The sequence below is a fragment of the Eucalyptus grandis genome, chromosome 11 (genome assembly GCF_016545825.1).
Source record: "Eucalyptus grandis isolate ANBG69807.140 chromosome 11, ASM1654582v1, whole genome shotgun sequence".
NCBI lineage: Eukaryota > Viridiplantae > Streptophyta > Magnoliopsida > Myrtales > Myrtaceae > Eucalyptus > Eucalyptus grandis.
Genome location: NC_052622.1, coordinates 43,649,961 through 43,670,395, shown reverse-complemented (window position 1 = coordinate 43,670,395; position 20,435 = coordinate 43,649,961). Strand labels below are relative to the sequence as shown.

The window sequence follows — 20,435 nt, the reverse complement described above, 5'->3', positions numbered from 1 at the left end:
TGGAGAATAAATAATTAGATTAATATCCTAAAAAATCCTAAGTTAGTACCGACAAATTTACCTCGAATTAATTTTTTTAACTATGAAAAATCTCAAACTCATATATTTATAGCAAATTTACCTCGACTGATTATAAAAAATCATAAATCGGTACATTTGTGACAAATTTATCCCTAACTAATTTATATGATAGCCAAAAATCATAAACTGGTACATTTGTAATAAATATACCATCCATTAAATCTGATTAATACCATAAAAAATACAAAAATTGTATAACCGAGACAAACGAAGAATAAAATCCTAAACTAGTTCATCGGCCAACTATTACGTGTTATTCAATTTGTTTAGATACAGAATCACAAAGACTGTTTCAACATTCAAAGTGGTTTGGACAGTACCAATACAAGCATGTTAGTATTCTAATCCAGTATCTAATAATGCAATTCCAGCGTTCAAAGTGATCAACTTTAATGAAAATTAATAAATGGTAAATTTATCACGAATATACTAATTTTGGGTAAATTTGTCAAATGTGTATTAGTTTGGGGGGTTTTTGGTGATAAAAAAATTAGTTTTGGTAAATTTGTCACATGTGTACTAATTTGAGATTTTTCAAAGTATTAACTCTAAGTAATTTGAGCTAGTATTCTTCTTAAAAGTTTTAGACCACATTTTAAACTATAACATGGAATTTTTTTCATGATTTTTTGAGTTTGATTAGGCATCCAAAATGTCATTTCCTAAACCTGTTGCAATCTGGTTTTGTGCCCTATTTTGGTCCAAACTTCATAAAATTATTGAGACCTGTACAAGCTAAATTGGGCTTTGAGTTCTTCACAAAAATGTTCCTCGAAGTTCGTCCACGACTCATGTCAGTTCACTTCTTTGATTTGCGAATTGCTTAAATTATCCTTTCTCTACTTTCTAGAAATTCGGGCGGTGGTATGTTAAATATATAAGTCTACTGATAACTTAATAGTTTCATACATCACGAGATCGATTAAATTACAACAACCCGATTGACATTGAGCATGTCTGCTATCACTTTTCTCGTAGCAATTGTAGTTTGAAATAGAATTTTGTAGTCTCATGACCACTTTACTAAATGAATGTTGTAGTTAGTGTAATAGTTTTTAGAAAGCCGTCTCACTTGATTAGAAGTGGTTTTAAAACACATATTATCCAATATACAAATCATCACATTTGACGACACAATTATAAATGGTTTTCTAGAGTATGATCCCAATTCTCATTGTTTAACCTCGTAGGATTTATAACAAAGTTTCTTTCTACATGATCAATTTCCAAAATATACCATTAAGAGTTATTAACATTCAAAAGTGAAGGAAAAAGTGAGATATCAAATGACGGTGAAGACACTAATGGTATGTTTGTTTTATTGAAAATTTCATGAAAATCATTCTTGAGGAAAATGGTTAATTTTTATTTTCCTTAGATCAATTAGTTTTCTATTGTCTAGACATAAAAAAAAATCAAATAATAAAAAACAATTCCCTTTAAACAGATGGGCCTTAAATTTCGATTAAAAAAGAAAAACTTTTGATGGGTACCCTTGAGTAGATGGGGTCTCCCGTGGTCTTGAAAATCTCAGGTGCTTTGTTTACATAAACAGATCGTTCTTCGAAAAGAGCCTCTTCTAGACACAGTTTCATGTGCGTATTCAGTTGGTCCCCCTATTGTCCAGCCCACAAAAGCATCGAGAGGATAGAACTCGGTGCATTGTACAGCTCCCAAAGTTAGTCTTATGCCTTGTGCGAGGGAAAAGAGCTCGCCAATAATCTTCTTGTGCCAATTCCTAGTCAATGTCATTGGGTAATTTACATGTGTTGATAGTTTCGAGCCATTTGAGCCCATGTGAAAATAGCAGGGAGCACTTTGTAATTGTCGGTCGATCCAGGATGATTATTGCCAGTCCAATTAGACTCGACTCGACTTTCATCACCACCATTCAATTTGGCATCCGGACTATCATCGTCGCCTAGAAACCCACACTTTGCTAGACTAGATGCAACTCATGTCAAGCCCAACCACCATATCACCAATAGCTCACCAAAGATTGACCAGAGAGAGAGAGAGTAGAGTTAGGACGATGTCGTTATCAAGTTTCATGGCGGCATCATGTTTCTATTTTTATAATTATGATATGACTCCGTATCACTAATAAGATCCGATCGTTAATGAGTAAATAGCGCACTTAAGCAAAAATCACATTACACGCGTGGCTTTGATCACAGTGAACTAATTTTCACCAGTTTTTTTCTTTGGTCAAATAATTTTCATGAATTAAGAGATAACACTGAGTTAATAAAAAAGGGTAGAAAAAATGAGATTGAACAGGAAAATAATTGCGCTAGGATTAAACAACACACGCGCTTTTCATCTGAGCAAATCCTAAACAGATACTTCGCATTCACTTCTGCAGACCCTTTCGCGGAACTTTCATCGTCGCAATTCGACATGGCGTGCGATGCTGTCGGAAGGTAATAAATCGCGGATTCCGGAGATCGTCCGAGCGTCCCTCCCGCCCGGAGCTCTCGAATTCGGCTCGCGGCCATGCTGCGAAGGCTCGTCTCGTCGCGCTTCCCGGCATTTCGCAAACCCCCCAGCCACCTCTCCATTCGCCTGCCGCGGGACGCGCCTCGGCGGGCGCACGCGAATGCAGAAGCGGCGGCGAACAACGCCGACGCGGTCGTGGTCGCGCTGTCGAATTCGCTCCGGCGGGGCTGGAGCTGGGACGCTCTGAACCGGAAGTTCGAGCATCTCGCGCTGGACGATGCCCTCGTCGAGCGGGTGCTGCTGGAACTGAAGGAGCCGGCCGACGCGAGGTGCGCCCTGGGGTTCTTCCACTGGTCGGCCAAGGAGCGGAGATTCGAGCACGGGATCCGGTCGTATTGCGTCGCGATCAACATCTTGGTCCGGGGCCAGCTGGTCAGGGACGCGAAGGCGCTGATCGAATCGGTTCTCAAGAGAAGGGCCGGGGAGTCTTCGAAGCTCTCCGTCGCGGATTCGCTGCTCGATTGCTATAAGATCGCTTTTGGGAACCCTCTGGTGTTCGATTTGCTCGTGCAGGGTTACGCCAAGCTGAGGATGTTCGAGGTCGGGTTCGACGTTTGCTGCTACTTGGAGGAACGCGGGTTCTCCTTGAGCCTCGCGACTTTCAATACTTTGATCAATGTGATCCAGAAATCTGATCGGAATCCTCTCGTTTGGAGGATCTATGAGCATATGATGAAGAGGAGAACTTATCCGAGCGAGGCGACCACCAGAATCATGATCGATTCGTTGTGTAAGGAAGGGAAACTGCAGATGTTCGTGGACATGTTGGACAGGATCCATGGGAAGAGATGCGCTCCTTCGGTTATTGTTAATGCCAGCTTACTCCATAGGATTCTCGAGGAAGGTAGAATTGACGATGCGATGGTGTTGCTGAAGAGGATGTTGCAGAAGAACATGGTTTTCGATACTATTGCCTATTCAATGATTATTTACTCCAAGGTTATGGTTGGGGATTTAGATTCTGCATGGAAGGTTCATGAAGAAATGCTCAAGAGAGGTTTCAATGAAAACTCGTTTGTGCATACTAAATTTATAGGAGCATACTGCAGGACTGGAAGGGTTGAAGAAGCAAAGAACCTGATGGAAGATATGGGAAACAAAGGTCTCAAACCATTTGCTGAGACTTACGATCTTCTCATTGAGGGGTTGGCCAAGTCCGGGAGAGTTGATGAGAGCTTGAGCTGCTGTAAGAAAATGCTGGATACGGGACTATCTCCTAAGTGTTTTGCTTTCAATGAGATGGTGGCAAAGCTGTGTGAAATGGGTAATGTGAAGCAGGCTGATGAGATGCTCACCCTTCTGTTGGATAATGGGTTCTCACCAGATGAAGCCACGTACTCCCTATTAATTTCTGGCTATGCGAGAGAAGGCCATGGTGATGAAGTTCTCAAGCTCTATTATGAGATGAAGCACAGAGGATTGCCCTGTGGATCAATGTTTTTCACATCTTTGGTTAGTAGCCTCTGCCGATGTGGAAAATTAAGTGAGGCTGAGAAGTATCTAAGGCATATGGATTCTCCTTCGCTACCCGAAAATGCGAACCTCTATAAGGTGCTGATTACAAGCTATCTCGAGAGAGGTGACAGAGGAAAGTGTCTTCAGATCTATAATGAGATGGAATCGAAAGGTTTGAAGCTGTCTCTTTCAGGCATCAGCAATGAACTCGCTCAATTTCTCCCAGGGCCGAAGGAATCTGTTAACATTGATATCTGTTGACAAAAGGAATCGTTTCTGCAATGTGCAAATAGAACCACGAGGCCGTGTGTTTTGGACAGAACCATACAGAAGCCTGGTGACTACAATTCAGTCGCCTTCTCAACTCCATTACTATCCAACAAGAATTTTTCAGGAATCTATGTATTTTAAGAGCTATAAATTAAATTCTTGATGATTTTCTATGCTGATTTAGCTGGAGCTGAAAGTGGAGTGCCTATGGTCTCACTCCTTTGGATGGTAAGCTGAACTGGATTTGGCATTCATTTATGATTGTATTAAGCTGTGGTTACTCTATCACCAAGTTTGCCTGCAACTGATTGCTTTACCCTAATTAAGTCTGGCATTATGCAAACATTTCTTGGCAACTGCTTTTACGTAGTCTCATAGTGGGTGTTGGTCGGCCCAGTGAAATTTGCAAAATCTACTCTGGAGCATACTAGAAGCTCAGTCTTGGAATGTCTTGTTATCAATTGTGCTCTTAGAACATGCCCTTACAAGTAATAGAAGAATATGTTGAGTCACCTTTTCAGGTAAAACAAATCTTGTTTGTTAAAAGGGAGGAATTATTACTGAATACAGTTTGATCATTCCCTGCTGAACAATTTTCTCTGTGTTTTTTGATGTGGGTGTTGAGTTGACATAGTTCACATTTTGTGTTGGTCAGGAAAGACTTTCTTTGGCCCAGAAGAAACTGGTCATGTGCATTGGGATGCAGGAGTCCCTCTCCTAGTAATTGCAGGAAACCCAGATAAGCTCAGCTGAGTACAAAAGAGCAATTGTTGCGGGAAAGACTTGGGAGAGAGTGGAGCTACCGCCTCTGCCAATAAAACTTAAGTTGCTAAAAACCAGATGGCTGCTCTGTTATATGCACGTTAGAGAAGCAAGGTGGCCCTCAAAGTTACCATGGCGAACTACTGTTCAGACATTGCCATTCTAGGAAAGTAGGCTCCGTAATGGTACCGTGATCCCTGCTGAAAGGTGAGGGAGAATGCTTTCAACAACGACCATGCGTTCATGGGGAAAGTTGAATGGATCCGGCAACGGTTGGAGAAAGTAGCAGTTCATCTGTTTAAAGACAAGAAAGGCAACGCAGCAGTTTCTTTTGATAGGAAAAGAAGCAGGGGAAACCATGGTCGGGGGCTACGATGAAGCTAACAAGCTCGAGCTTTGTCGGTCAACTATTTCTTGAGCCGAGCAGCGCTTGCAGAGTTTCCGCTTGTGAACATCCATGGCGTGAGGTTTTTATATACGGGACATCGCCCATCGATAAATAGAAATTACCATCACAAGCATCAAGAAGAGTGAGGTAAAAGGATGGGGACAGCATGATTCATAGAAATAGAATTTTTTTTTTGTTATCAAACGGATTTCTATTTCAGAAATAGAAATTTTGAGTCGTTATCAAACAGGTTTCTTTGCTTAGAAACTTGTCCTAGAATAGAAATTGAAAAATTGATTTCTGGTCGAAAATCAATATCTATTTCAGAATTTTACCATGCGCAGCCTAATTCTACGAGCCTAGGGAAACGAATCCTTACTATACATGACATGAGAAGGAAGCCATACAAATTGAAGTTTCACGTGCATTATGTGCTTTTGTGCGTGTCTTTTGTATAATGAAATTTGGTAAATGTATCATCTAAACCAGGTGGATTCTTGTCATCGTAAAAGTTCTGCTCCTACGAAGAGAGCAAGGCTGTCTTTTGCTCTTGAACTACTCTCGACTACCAAATCTTACTCCGTGGACTTTCTCTGGAATTCAAATTTTCGTTACCCAAAGATCAAGTTTGTCGTGAAATTTATTAAAAAAACAATTTTCGCAATAGATTCTGAACCTTTTTTTCATCGAATGTATTACTGTAGACGTCTTTGTCTCACTGATATCTTTAAACTTATTTTAATCATCCGAGAAGACATTTTGTCGCAGATTTGTTTTTAATGATGTTGAAGATTCAACGCGACGTTAATCATGCATGCACCTATATTAGGATTTTTTAACGGTCATAATGGATTCGGAAGTCTAATTTAAAATGTTGTTGAGGCATTGTTACGAATTGGTGAGACTACGATAAGAGACCAAGATTTGGGATGATCGCGTCGCATGAAAAATTGTTTTAAGAATCTTAGGCTGCGTTTAGCAACTTGCCAAATAGTGTTTAATTATGTTCATTTGTATTCAGGAATAAATTTGAAACATAAATTTGTCTGGTAGATTTTCTATTTCTGGGAATAAATTTTTTCCTGATAATGAATTTGGAATAAAATCAAGAAAAAAAAAAAAAAACTGACCATTTATTTCTTGAAACAATTTTAGAATTAGGCCAACTTATTTTTTCTCTTTTTTCCTTGTTCTTCTCTTCTTCGTCCACTGCCACTATTGTCAACCACTATTAGACTGCCAATCACATTGCCATCCATAGCCATTAGTTGCCGACTATTGGTTGGGTGGAGGTTGGGCGAGCTCCCAGGTAGTTACGTGGGCCTTGCACGGGTCTCCCTAGCTACTAGTGAGGCTCGCCCCAATTGCTAATTTGGCTTAGTTGATGAAGGGAAGTCTCATCTAGGGCTAGTGGCACTTCAGTGAGGTCATCAACTCTCATCTGGTCATCATCTGAGGTCAATGATTATCCAACTTAAAATAAAAAAAAAGTAAAAAGAAAAAATATTAATTTAAAAAAAAACTATTTGAATTAAAAATTTTGAAATGATATCAAACACAATTTTATTTTGAAAATAAAATTTCGAATTTAAAGTGTTTAGAAATTATTTTCGGAAATAAAATAAAAAACCATTTTTAATTAAAAATTATTTTTAAGAATAAAATGATTACCAAATACTCCTTTAACTGGCGTAACGCGTCATGTCAAAATTTTCCGGAGGAAGATTTTTTTCAGTGTTTCGCGCGCGCATTCCCCTAATCTCGGTGACGTGGCAAAAGGAGGGGCCTTAAATCGAGCAAAAAAGATCTTCACGCGTGCGATGCACGTGCTTCTTATCGTTCGCCAATTGCGTCAGTCGAGCGGTCTTTCGGTTCGCGGAGTGCGGGAGACCGACTCTCTCCGTCTCTTCAATTCGGCTTCACGAGCTTCCATTCGATCGGGTGCGGCGTCGACGGAGGATCCGAAGCGATGGCTCTTCTTCTTCCTCTGCGCGGAAGCTGGACCGCCGCAGTTCTGTCCAGGGACGGACCGGTCTCGCCGGCGGACGCCTCGGCTCCCCGTCGCTGCGTCGTGATGCGAGAGCACCCAACGATCTATTCGGAGGTGGGTGAATTTAGTCAGTGCTCCGCTTATTCTGGAGTTGCTGGGTTACGCTCCGTGAAGCTATGACGGATGCAGTTTCGTTTGTATGGGTTCCTGTCAGCCGTTCGCTTGCCGTTGCGAATTCTCGTTGCGTGACGTTGAGCTTCTTTGGAGCTAGAGGTTCTGGAGACGTGATTTCTATGGCGGAGTGTGTTCGTGGCTGGCTAGATGAGAGGATTTTCAGTTGGAAGATATTCTTTACTTTGCGTCTAGTGGTTTTCAGTCATTTCCCGGGCTGTTCTCGTTGCTTATCCCTCTGTGTTGTAGTTAGCGAGGAACCTTCTGAGTACATGTAAACTCTGGGTCTGTCTCCATGACTCACTCTTTCGGCCAGAGTAAGAGACCGAGCGTCTGTAAGCACTCGGCCGATCTTGTGTGCTCGAGTAGGCTTCCGCCATTAAGCCCACTTAAACCTTTGTCCTCTCTTGTATTCACTTACTTGTTTAAAAAAAAAAAAAAAATCAAAAGAGCAGAAGAGAGTGAGGGTCTGATTATGCTTCTTCTTTGACAGGAAGGGCTTCTGTAAGAAGCTTTTACATGGAGAGACATTCTTTTCCCTCCAGAAGTAGATTGGACAGGATGATGCCTAAGAGGACGAGATTTACAAGTCCCAGAAGTGGTGGTTCCTCAGACTCTAGCAATGTTAGTGAGGGTTCCTCTGATCAGGGCAAGGTATGAATCGTGATGAGTGTCTCTTTGTTCTTAGAATGTCTCACTTTCACTCGCCAGCTGCCAGATTAAATTCCTTGATGCGCTATATTTCCTTTACTGTCAGATGGTGATGAAAGTTGGGTTTCTTTTTTTCCTTTCCCCCCAGGTAGTTGGGTAGGGGTTACCTAATGGAACGACTGTGTGGGTTTAGTGATGGGTCTTATATTACTCAATCTCACGTTACTTAGAACTGCAGGTGACTCACTACAAGCTTCTCAAGCTTATGTGACATATGCTTTAATTGTTCAAAACTATATTTTGGAAATTGTTCGGATAAGGCTTGGTTTGTTGTTATTGTTGCTGTTTTCATCATTATATCTTTTAATGGCTGTGTGTTCCGTTAATCCATGTGCAGGCTCCTTTTGGATACTCCAGGAAGGATGTTCTATTGATTGGACTTGGAGTCACCGTTCTTGGCGTTGGCTTAAAAAGTGGATTGGAGGTAGTTCGTGGCTCTCAATTTTCTCTTTCCTTGAAATTTTGGCTACTCTTCTGTTGTCCAGCTTTGATGTGTATGCACATAGACACTAAGACAAACAGTTTCCCCAATGGATTTTCATATTTGATTGAAGGTTTTTCTAAGGATGACAGCTTACCTTTTTGATTTATGCATTCTTGTTCGAGTCATTGCATGCTTCGGTGTGAGATGAATCTGAATGGTCTTACTGAGCATTCTGCAATAGTATGTATAGTTCTTTGTTCTTTCCCTTCGGTTGCTATAGCTTTTTATTTGGTCAGAGAACATCACTAAGATGGGAAGTCACCATCTGATGGTTGGTGTATGGTGTCTTATGCAGCTTGCTGGAGTTGATCCTCTACAAGCAGGGAACGTTGTCCAGCTAGTGCTGGTGTTGGGATTAACTGTTGGATGGATATCTACTTATATATTTAGGGTTTCAAACAAGGAAATGACATATGCTCAGCAACTACGTGACTATGAAAACAAGGTCATGGAGGTAAAGGATCTAACGCTATTTTGACTATGACCATTTACTTCTTGTAGAAGCAAATATTTTGGACCAAGGGAGCTGTTATGCAATTGATTCTGAATTTGCTAGTACAAGGATGCTATCTAGTGGCATGGGGTTGTTGTTAGTTATCTTGTGTGAGAGCTTCCTTGCACTGTATTGATGTTCACTCAACTGTCAACTGGAGGTTTTGCTTTCCTTTTCTGTGGAATTCAGAAGTTTGATCTTTTCTTCCTCAAGGACTACATCTGTTCAGCCGAGAATTGCATGTTACAAGAGAAATGGTAGCATACATTCTCGCCTTAAGGTGGAAAAGAACTTGTTCTGCTGTTTGTAGAGTATACTATTCTTGTTTGTGGCGAAATCTTTCTTTGAATTGTTCTCTTGTGGGTTCATGGAAACAGTGCTGCTTTGTTGAAAGACAAGGTCAGTCTTGGTGAATTGGAGAAATTTTGCTTTGGGATTTTCTTGTGTCGACTGATCTCTCTCTCTCTCTCTCTCTCTCTACAGTTTTAAGGGAATAAATTGACAGTAATTTTTGTACATAAAATTAGCGGGGTCTCTTTTCTAGGAATTAGTTGTTGATTATACTGTTCTGCTTGAAACCAGTTTATCTCGTGTTAATGCATAGTGGTAATTTAACTGCTAGATGTCCTTTCAGGAGCAGTGGACATTTCGCCTGCATATTGAAGCTTCTTCTTTATATTTCTTATTCTTTATGTAGTCTCTTGGGTCTGTCTACTTCCTTCGTAACGCTCAATTGGGCTTGTTTTGGTTCTACAGAAGCGCATAGAGAGCTTGACGGAAGCTGAGCTCGAAGCTTTGCTGGAGCAAGTGGAGGAAGAGAAGAGACGCGCGTAGCGAGCGGCGAGCAAGTCGATTGAAGTGCACACGCCATCTGTATATAAGTATGGCATCAAGTCTGCCCCCCCATGTTAATGTGTGGTGAAAGTTTCCTATAGATTGTTGCTTACACACGATGATTTTCCTAGTGCTTTCTTCACGAACAAGCCTACTTTGGGTCGATAAATCCAACTTAGTACCAACTTCAAATCGCCAGTAACGCGAAGATTGAAACAGAAACCTAGAGAAACCCCACGCACGTTCAAACGAGGGAAGCGGGATGAGGTGCTTTTTCTTCTGTAAGGCCAAATGCAAACAAAAAACAGTGACGGTTGCAGGGACCCTGCGGGTGCAACTTTATTGAATGCGCCTCGGTTATGTGGCAGCAGTGTCGATCCTTGGGATGAAGCGAAAATTGACCCAATGCCTATAAGTCTCATTACATGCATAACGACAAGAAACATCAATGTGAGTTCGAGAGGCGCAAGCAAAGGTCCTTTTCCCATTTTTGTGTTTGGACCTGACATGATGATAGCAGTCCAAGAATGGTAGCAGTGACGAGTACCCATCATCCGTTTGTTCATTCCCTTATTATATCAAGTCCATCATTATTGAGAGGTTCCTTCCTTCTGAAAAAATCCAGATGAGGAGCAGGATCATTGAAGTTTCTTCCCCTAATGCCACCGAAATAGTCAATAACCAGACTTCTCAATAATAGACCCGTTATTGAAAAGGAGGAGTGGATGTTGCATTTATTTTGGCCAGGCGTATCTCGGACACTATTTTGCAATCACAAAACCATCGATTGAAAAGTGGCGTTTCGAAATCTATCCAACTAGATAAGTGTTATCCGAACATATACTAAGCATTCAATTTCTTTAGACTTTTCTCTAGGAGTAGATGTAAGAATTCAAATGGAATCACCATATGATGATTCATTTAGACTTGCAATTCTTGATAGAACTTGAGATTTTATGAGAGTATCAGCCATAAATTTTTATTTTGGCTTTTCCGATTACAGTTTAGACGTGCAATTTCGACTCGTGCATCCTATGATTCCTCTCAAGCCTCAGATTCTCCCGAACCTCAGATTCGCACAAGATCGATCTTAGAACGCCGTGGAGCACCATTGGGGCCAGGGAGGCGAGAGAATCCCATTAGAAAAGTCTGGAGAAACGAAGGGGACGACGACGACGACGATGCGGAACGCGATGGAATTAAAAATCGAATCAGGAGATTTAGCGCAAAACGATGTCGGACCAAAAGAAATCATTGCTGTGGCGTCGCGAAGAGGGGAACGACAGTTGTCTCGAGAAACGGCGACTCTGCAGAAAGAAATCCCGGTTCGACAGAGATTAACCCCCGATGCAAAAATCAAAGATTAAGGAAAAATAAAAAAATAAAAGAGAGGAAGAAAAAGGAACAAAATAGGCCACCGAGAGTAACCAATCATAAGCACCTATTAACAATCATCTCCCTCCCTCCCTCCCTCTGCTCCTCCATGGCCGTTTCCATCTCCTCCCTCCCTTCCCTTCCCTCTCTCTCTCTCTCTAACTCGCTCTCGACTCGGCTGAGTCCATTCGACGCTTGACTCGCTCGCCGTCTCCTCCCAACTCTCCCCCTCCGCACTCCCTCGCGGCGCTTTCTCCGCCGCAGAGCGTCATCGGCAGAGGCTTGATCTCCCCTCCGCCGTCGATCTCCGGCGGCGCTGTTCCGTCAATTCCGCCTCCGCTCCTCCGAGAATCTCCTCCCCTCCCCCCCGCCGCGGCGCCGCCGCCTCCTCCTCCTCTTTCTCGGCCGCTTCGATTCCGCGCCTCCGTGCTCCCGGTCGTGCGCGACCGGGCCGCCGGAGGTGGCCGCGCCGGTCCAGATGCGCCGCCCTCTCCTCCCGCGAGACCGCCGCGATTGAGAGGCCCGCGCCTTCCGGATGGCGATCGTCACCGGGGACCGCTACCTCGAGAGGCTGGTGAGGTTCGTGGAGGCGCAGGCCGGCCCGCTGATCGACGGGACCCTAGTGCTCAAGCTGAACCCCGTGGGGCTCCACTACGTGCAGTCGAGGCTGGAGTCCCTGCACGAGCTCGAGCGCCTCCTCGCGGGGGCTCCTGTTGACTACCTCCGGGCGTACGTCTCCGACCTCGGGGATCACCGCGCCCTCGAGCAGCTGCGGAGGATTCTGCGCCTCCTGACTTCGTTGAAGGTCGTCTCCGTGCTCCCGCCTCAGTCCCGGGATCCGACGCCGCTCTCGCTTCTCCCGTTCGGGCGCCTGAGGTTCCTCGAGCTGAGGGGTTGTGATTTGTCGACATCGGCCGCCAGAGGGTTGCTAGAGTTACGGCATACTCTGGAGAAGCTCATTTGCCACAATTCTACCGTGAGTTCTGTGCCATCTTCCGCTTCTCTCGACCTTTTGGCTCAGATCTCAAGTGCCGAGTTTTTCATTTTCCACTCTACGTCTATAGCTGATTTTGGTTCTGCTCATCAGTTAATTCTGCGCTTTTTTAGATGGGGAAATTGGATGAATTTTAGTAGAAGCGGATGAGAAACTAAAGTTAATGCCATATAGATCCATGCCACCCCCTATTCTCCCGTATATTCATATAGGCCACTCTCCTTATGTCAATCACGATTACATTGTTTTATTTTAACTTCAGTCTGGTTTTGCATGTTTAGAACATGTATGTAAAATGTTGAAGTTCGGGTTTCTCGAGAGAAAGAAGTAATAGACCATAAGGTTAAGTAATGTTAATTATAGATTAAGAAAAAGGTCGTTTTCATTTGGGTGTTATTTTTTTCCCTTTCCCTTTTGCTTTAAATGCTGTTGACGGGTCATACTAAATGAAAATCAGTAGAGATGGTGTCCTTACGCAAATTTGAATGAAGGGAGGTACCAAGTGAAATCGTGTCTTTATGCCAAGTTGAATGTGTAGAGGTGTCCGTGGAAATAGTGTGAACCAAAAGAGTAGTATTTACTGTGATTGCCGTGAATGCTTATCGACTGGCTAATGCTGTTAATAACTGGGTCTTTCAGAAGGCAAAGAAAGCAAATGCTGATGTTGTTCGGTTAGTTGGAGAAATGGTTGTTTCTATCAAATAAGTTTCTTGTTTCATTGCTGTTAAACTGTGGTTCGAAAAATTTAAGGAACGGATTTTTAGGTGTTTTCATTTCGTTTGGACTCTCTGCCTGAGAGAGAATATAAATGCTCCACCTCCTTCGATCTGAATATGCCTTTTCATCTGTGGCATTTGATTTGTGAGCTTCTCTCTCTCTCTTGAACACTTTATGACTACTTTATATGTGGAATATTAGCCTAATAACAAGATTGCGTACATGACTTTTTATGTGAAATATTCAACAATGCCAACTTTGCAAAAATTCTTGTTAATAATCTACTGTTCTTTTGAAATATAGGATGCTCTACGGCATGTTTTTGCGAGTAGAATTGCTGAGATAAAGGACTCTCCCCAGTGGAACCGCTTATCGTTTGTTTCATGTGCTTGCAATGGCTTGGTTTTGATGGATGAGTCGTTGCAACTTCTTCCTGCAGTTGAAACCCTTGATCTTAGTAGAAACAAGTTCTCAAAGCTGGGTAATCTCCGGAAATGCATGAAACTGAAGCACCTCGATCTTGGATTCAATCATTTGAGAACAATTTCGTCATTTACTGAGGTAGGGAAGGTTATTATCAAATTAAAATACTGTTCTATGATATCGTTTGCATTATATATTTTAGCTTTCAGATACACATTTTGATATGAAAGTCTGTCTTTCCTTTCTTCTCCTAATGGCTTGAAGATGCTCTTATAGTTTTCTTGTGCTTTCCAATTTGCTATTCTGTAATTAGAGGTTATATAATGGCAAAATTAGTTATCTTGTGATAAGTTGTTAACTCTTCTTAAGCTTTTCAGTGATGCAGGATGTGTTCTTCAGGGGCACATCAAAGGTATCACGGATCTCTTTGGTCTCTATCGAGGCCTTTTGTGCTTCTAATATAAAAATTCAGGACCTGATATGTTGATTAATTTCCTTTTTGGAGTCTTTTTGGGGGTTGGGGGAACCATGATTATGTCAGTTGCAGAATGTTCTAAGTGGGAGCAAAATGATTGCTGTAGCAAAGTTGATGTTAAGCCAATGCCAATTTTATCCGCACCTTTCTGAATAGCTGAGTGAGATCAAAGGAATGTGGAGCTTCTCTTGCTAACGACAATTGGATTTTAGGGAGGGCTGGTGCCTCTTAAGATTTTGGGGAACCTTTAGTCATGACGGAAGAACTAACCTAGTGTCCTTAGCTTCTATTTAACAGTAAACAGTGGTCTTGGCAGATACATGTGACGTACAGGTTTTTGTGCAGATGACATGTATCTTTTAAAAGTTGTCCATTTTCCCTCAATGTCTTTGGGCATTCCAAAGGGTTAGGTCAATGTTTTGAAAACCGATGTGGTCAATCGTACCAATGACGTCAGCTTCTCCATAGCCAGTGCCTGCGTGGAAAGATTGGATTGGTCCCTCAAAAATAACATGGCTACCGAAGCTATGGTAGTATTGTTGAGAGGGGAAACGATTGGTACATCAACTTTACAGTACATATGGTAGCTAGTTTGTTGAATTTACTAAACAAATATGTGGAGTGGACACCAGGATTTGCTTGGTATGTAAAGGTAAGTGGTGGAAGCCTCTTCTCTCGAAGCGGGCAGTCTTAATGGTAGTTGATGCCAGGTTGAAAGATAATGCATTGGTGGGAACCGCAATCATCATGTCAGCTAGAGATATTGCATACACAGTTTGTACATCCAACTTTCATTGTTTAAATGTAAATTTATTGTCTGCCTCTCCACTACATAAATGATCCAATGCTTCTCTTCTCCACTGTGTTGCTTCCTCTGTTTTGTGGCTTATCTACTAATTGTGTTTTCAGCAAGTTTGATTTTTTTCCATTTAGGAATTAGCTTTGGACTGATACATGGATGTCATTGGATTATGCAGGTCACATCCCATCTTGTAAAACTTGTTTTGAGGAACAATGCTATAACGACATTACATGGGATTGAGAATTTGAAGTCGCTTGAAGGGCTTGATGTTTCCTACAATGTTATTTCCAATTTTTCAGAGCTAGAGGTACTTACAGGCCTTCCTTCATTGCTAAGTTTGTGGTTGGAAGGAAATCCAATATGTTCTGCCCGATGGTATCGAGCACAAGTGTTCAGCCTTTTCACCTATCCAGATAAAGTAAGTTAAATCTTTATAAATTTGCCATAATGTAATTGGTTTAATTATACTAAAGTCTATATCTCAGTCCAGCTAAATTTACCTGTTCTTCTAGTTGAAGTTAGATGACACAGGAATTAGCAAAAGAGAGTTTTGGAAGAGGCAGATTCTTGTTGCCGCTAGGCAGAAGAGGCCTGCAAGCTTTGGATTTTATTTGCCTGCAAAGGATGATGCCGAGGGAGAGGGTAGCATCAACAGGAAAAAGGTAGGTAATCTGTGAAGTTAACTCCAGTAACTCTTCACTCATATAAGTGAAAAAGAATACAAATGACTGTTTATCGTACTTGCGTATTCCCATGGATCCAAATCCAGGGGCAGACCTTTGTTAGTTTTTCGGGTGTGCATGGGATGGGCAAATGCCAGGTTAGTGGGGATTCATAGGATGATTGAAGAGTCCTGGAATACCCCTATTGTAAGCAAAAGGATAAGGGGAAGAAGCTAGTACCCTCAATTTGAGTTTCTAGCACAAGTTAGCATTTTTGTTGCATTTGATTGTACTGAGCCGTAGTGCAGACCTTCTTCAGGATAATGACATGACTTTTTCTTGGTAGTTGGATTTATTAGAGTACCTAAAGAAAAGTAAATGAAAATAAATTTTTAATTGTGTTTGCCTAATCTTTGAGTGTCAATTCACTAGTTCTATTAGAGCACTAAATCATTTTCTTGGTTTTGGTTTGGAATGTTTGTATAGCAGTTGGTTTTTTGATAGGTTTAAAATGTAATATGAGGAATGCTGCTTCTATTTCTGCAGAAAAAGCAATCTCGTCTTGCATCTATCGAAAGTGAGGAAGAAAGCATCTACATGTGCTCTGACTATGACACCGTCTCATGTGATAATGAGGTATCCAGCAGAGAGGAAACCGTCAGAGGTGATGATGAGGCTGGGATTGTTGATTTGATGAATCGAGCGGAGCTTATGAAGAGAGAGCGTTCTGTCTTTTGGCTGCGTGAGTTCAAGGAGTGGATAGACCAGTCTTCTGAGATTTTGATGGAGAATGGGAAGTTTGATTCTAGAAACAGAAAGTGGCATCACGGTGAAAACTCGAGATACACTTCAAATTCTTTTCAGGATTCAGGAGATGGTAGCAGCACAAATAATTTGGAATTGGATAGATCATTGGCTCCTTCACATGGGCATCGATTCCTCGATCAGATCAATGGAGTGGTAAACGCTGGTGGTGTTTCTCTTCTTGACATGGGAGGGACAAATCTTACTCATGAGCATAACTACCATGGGTCTAAGCATACCAAAGGCTCACATTACAATAAACTTGCTGCTAATGGACAGCAAATGGCTGCAAATTCAATCATACCTGTGCCCTCTGGTGATGACACGATAGAGAGACGTTCGTCCTCCTCTTATCATGGATCTCCGCCTCATTATCAAGAGAACATTCTGCAGCGCCATGACAGCATGGTAGACGAAATTCTGCAACTTTCTGCTGACTCCTATTCCGCAGCATCTTTGGATACTACCAGTTGCAGTGAAGATGACCTTACTGAATTTGGGACATCGCTGTCTGATGTGGATAAGAGATTGAATGGAGGGCCCCAAAATTTTAAAGTGGATGGACATTTCTTGATCAATAGCTTTGAGGAGAAGTGTGATGACTTAAAAAATCCATCTCCAGGGACAGGTGAAATTTGTGAATCTTCTATTGATGTACCAGCTAAACAACCATCTAGGATTCTCGATCTTGATGTGCAATATTATTCTGGTTCTCATCATCATGATGGTGAGATTCTTGAGTCAGTTAATGAAGGGTTTAAATTGTCTGAGAAGCGCAAAAGCAAAAGGAAGCCTATGAAAAGAGTTGTGGCTTTGTCAGAGGAGAGCAGGGGATTTGACAAGTCAGGAGCACCATCAGCCGCAGGTGGTCCTACGGACACTAGTAGTCTAGAAGATGGACAAACAAAACAAATCTTTAGAGGGAGTGACATGGAGGAAGTTTGTGAGAAGCAGGCATGGGACGCCGTTAGCACCCAAACGAATGACACAGCCACTGCTAGGGAAAAAAGCTTAACAGGAGGGACTGATGAATTTATTGAGCAGTACTTTTACATGAATGTTGCAACATCCGGAAGCCATGAAACCTGCGAGCAATACCTTCGTTGTGATTGTGTGCTGGAGCAAGAATCCATTTATAGAGAGAGGTAACTTTAAGTGTTGTCCATAGATCCGTATTTCAACTTGTTTTCTTGATTTGTTTAGTGAGCCTTTTGCTTTGATTAGTTGCTTTTCCTAGCTTTTTGGTAGTTCATTCATTCTGTAGCTGCTCATGTCCTATCGGTTTGGTTTCTTCTGAAAAGGTGTTCTCTGAACCCATTTGGCAGTATGTCTATTGTATATTTCAAGCAGTTTTTTGTAAGACCTATTTATTTTTGCTTTGAAGCAAGGATCTGGCAAATAATTGGATGCTACAATCAAACTGATTGTGATTACAGCTCATTTGAGTCTAGTATGAATATTCTCTGCTCTTTTTAGTCTGTTCTGATTTTTGTTATTTTTGCCATCCATTGTGTATGTCTGTATCTTGATTTTATGTAATAGACAGTGATAGTAAGAAACTTATGTTTTAGTTTCTGTGGTTTCATGCTTCCCTTTTTTACCCCTTCTTTTTTTCCCCTCTAATACAGAGAAGTGGCTCTGTTGCGAAGCAGTGAACGTCGCCTCTATGTGCTTCTGATTGCTTTTAGATTCGATGGTTCAGGTGGGGTATTTCAAGTAACAGTAATAATGTGGTTACATCTCTCGTGATAAACCTTGATTAATCAATTCGTCATCTAGTTCTTCCAGGTTATGCTGAAGTTCAGATTGATGGAACTTGCAGGAACTATTTTGAGTGTGCTGGGTTGCCACATAGTTGAAGATATTAGAGAAGTTTCAATTGGAATGGGCTTCCAAATTGTGAGGTTAGCAAGTTTTGTCACTTAAAGAATTGCTCTCATCTAACCAATTATTTCTCTAAACATCTTCTCTGATTCACACAGGGTGCGCATTGATACTGGAGCAAGGTACCTGTTCATCACAAGGAGCATTGATAAATCAAGACTACTACTTGAAACATTGGGAGTTATCAATGTGCTTGATACAAAGTGTTCTTTGAAGAGGTACCTAACTGTACTAATGTGAGTGTTAATTTGAAAGTCAAGCCTTTTTCGGTCTAAGTGCATGGTTGTGCATGACTTAGATTCGTGCATATTATCCATGTCCATATGTCCATAGTTTATATGGCCTAGCAGCTTTGTAGCCTTTACATCTTTTCGTATATACTATGTGGTGATGTGTTGTGGTTTCTTGTAAAATTGAATGACAGTTTGGAGCCAGTGCAGTTTGAGTTATTTAGCAAGCAAATAGGTGGAGGCGCAAAAGTGAACATATTCCAATACTCAATGATTCTTTTCTGTCACGACAAAATCAAAGGTTTGTTCTTAGTATTGTGGTTGCTTTGCAATTCCTTTCTAGATGTTGTGACCTCTTATACATTATGGTCTCTCTTGTTAGGAAAAATAGAACTAGACTCTAGAATAGGAAATAGTGACTTGCAAAAAGAGAAAAAGGGAATTTAAGTGTTAGAACATTTATTAATTAGTAGAAGTAAGTCATGATTTACAACTAAGACATGAACAAATCATCCAACAAAGGAAATACGTTTCTTTATCACAATCAAATAGGATTCGAATTTTGATATCTAGTAGTCTGAGTGTCTTTGTAGCCCAAAGACATATCTTCTTTTCCTTGATCAAGGTCCGGGTGATTCCACACTTGAAACTACTAGCAGAAAGTTGGAAGAGCTAGTGCCTTGTGATTTGTAGATTATGCTAGATAATTTTTTTTTGGGGGGTCGAATTATGTTTGCTAATTCAACCTCTGGGTTTCGCATGCTTCTGAGAGCGAATCTTTTATGACTTGCACCAAGAAGTTGAAAATAAAAATCTTGGTAATGATGCAATTGTGATGTGAGCTAGCAGCTTCTGTGTATATGCAGATCTTAGATGGTTTTGTTAGTTTCCGCTATTCTTACAGTTAGTTGACTTTAAACCTGACAGACAAATCATGGGCTTCAAGATCGTTATTTGTTACCCGAGATCAGTTGCTCATATGCATTGAGGATATCAGGCTGTTCGGCACTCTTTCCAGAGATTCGTCCTCGCCCCCCTATTTCTCATTAGTGTCAACTTGCAGTATTGCTGATGTGTCCGAGATGGTATTTCTTCTTTCCTGGAAAAACTCTTTAGCATTAACAAGCATTTGTCTAGTGATTTAGCCATATGATTGCCTATCGCTTCAGTCCCTTAAGCGAATCATCCCTTTAATACGATGTTTTTCCATTCACGCTAGTTGTTGCTCGCCACATGCATGTGCTTGTTTAGTTCCCTATTCAAAGTCAGGTTGAAACATCGGTTTCAGGTCATTGAAAGTGGGGTCAGCTACTGTGTGACCTTAGTTCTTGAGCGTGCTGCACGGGAGTTTCGGCTGTCAACAAAAGCTCACAGTAAGATTGTGGCAACTCCTCATGGGAACTTATCTTCAGGCATTCTGTCATGGAAGCTCAAGTGGTCCTCCGAAATGTGTCTGTTTCAGTTTGTGGCGCTGTTGAAGGCACTCCATGCTGGGACGGGCTCCCCTCTATTCATAAGAAGTGAATCGTAATTCTTCCCTTTGTTTTGCTTTGATATTCATTTCATTCTTTCGGTTAGGTTTGTTCTTCCCAGTTATTTTGAGGTGCTTTCGCTTGATTTTATGTGGTGAGCCATAGTTTGTTTACTGTCTTATCATTCTTTGGTTGTATTCTTTTACGAGCAAGCTGTCTCATGTACAAATTTTGTACAGTTACAGGAAATGATAGTGAAAATTCAGTCTTTCTCTGCATCGCATATCCTTTGTTTTCACAATTTATGAGTGTCGGATTTAGTCATCTTGACCTTAGTCAAGGATAGGCTTTTGCGTTGCATTTGTCATGGCCGTCGTGGCCTTTTGTATTAAAATGTCCTCTTTCCTGTGCCAAGCAAGTCTGACAAGCCATCATGCTTGGGACAACTATAATTTCTTCC

The 20,435-nt window shown here is 41.5% G+C and overlaps 3 protein-coding genes across 7 annotated transcripts; all 3 read left to right on the top strand.

Moving 5' to 3' along the window:
• The first annotated feature begins 2,406 nt into the window (after positions 1 to 2,406).
• LOC104425840 (pentatricopeptide repeat-containing protein At1g66345, mitochondrial) lies at positions 2,407 to 4,311 on the top strand. Its single transcript, XM_010038655.3, has one exon. It carries the CDS (start codon positions 2,578 to 2,580, stop codon positions 4,294 to 4,296), a length of 1,719 nt encoding a protein of 572 aa, XP_010036957.1. The 5' UTR covers positions 2,407 to 2,577; the 3' UTR covers positions 4,297 to 4,311.
• A 2,950-nt stretch (positions 4,312 to 7,261) lies between these two features.
• LOC104425841 lies at positions 7,262 to 10,336 on the top strand. Its single transcript, XM_010038656.2, has 5 exons — positions 7,262 to 7,559; positions 8,110 to 8,270; positions 8,665 to 8,751; positions 9,107 to 9,265; positions 10,061 to 10,336. Exons 2-5 carry the CDS (start codon positions 8,136 to 8,138, stop codon positions 10,136 to 10,138), a joined length of 459 nt encoding a protein of 152 aa, XP_010036958.2. The 5' UTR covers positions 7,262 to 7,559; positions 8,110 to 8,135; the 3' UTR covers positions 10,139 to 10,336.
• A 1,271-nt stretch (positions 10,337 to 11,607) lies between these two features.
• On the top strand, positions 11,608 to 20,253 carry LOC104425842. 5 transcript variants are annotated; one of them, XM_010038658.3, is made up of 11 exons: positions 11,613 to 12,488; positions 13,527 to 13,784; positions 15,099 to 15,341; positions 15,436 to 15,585; positions 16,132 to 17,534; positions 18,018 to 18,091; positions 18,212 to 18,293; positions 18,372 to 18,491; positions 18,698 to 18,804; positions 19,431 to 19,588; positions 19,792 to 20,253. In XM_010038658.3, the coding sequence occupies exons 1-11, from the start codon at positions 12,048 to 12,050 to the stop codon at positions 20,032 to 20,034; spliced, it is 3,279 nt and encodes a 1,092-aa protein (XP_010036960.2). In that variant the 5' UTR covers positions 11,613 to 12,047; the 3' UTR covers positions 20,035 to 20,253. The 5 variants fall into 5 exon arrangements, with proteins under 5 accessions (XP_039161687.1, XP_039161686.1, XP_010036960.2 ...); XM_010038657.3 differs by having other exon boundaries at positions 18,372 to 18,509; XM_010038660.3 differs by having other exon boundaries at positions 12,356 to 12,488; positions 13,663 to 13,784; positions 18,372 to 18,509.
• Positions 20,254 to 20,435: the final 182 nt, after the last annotated feature.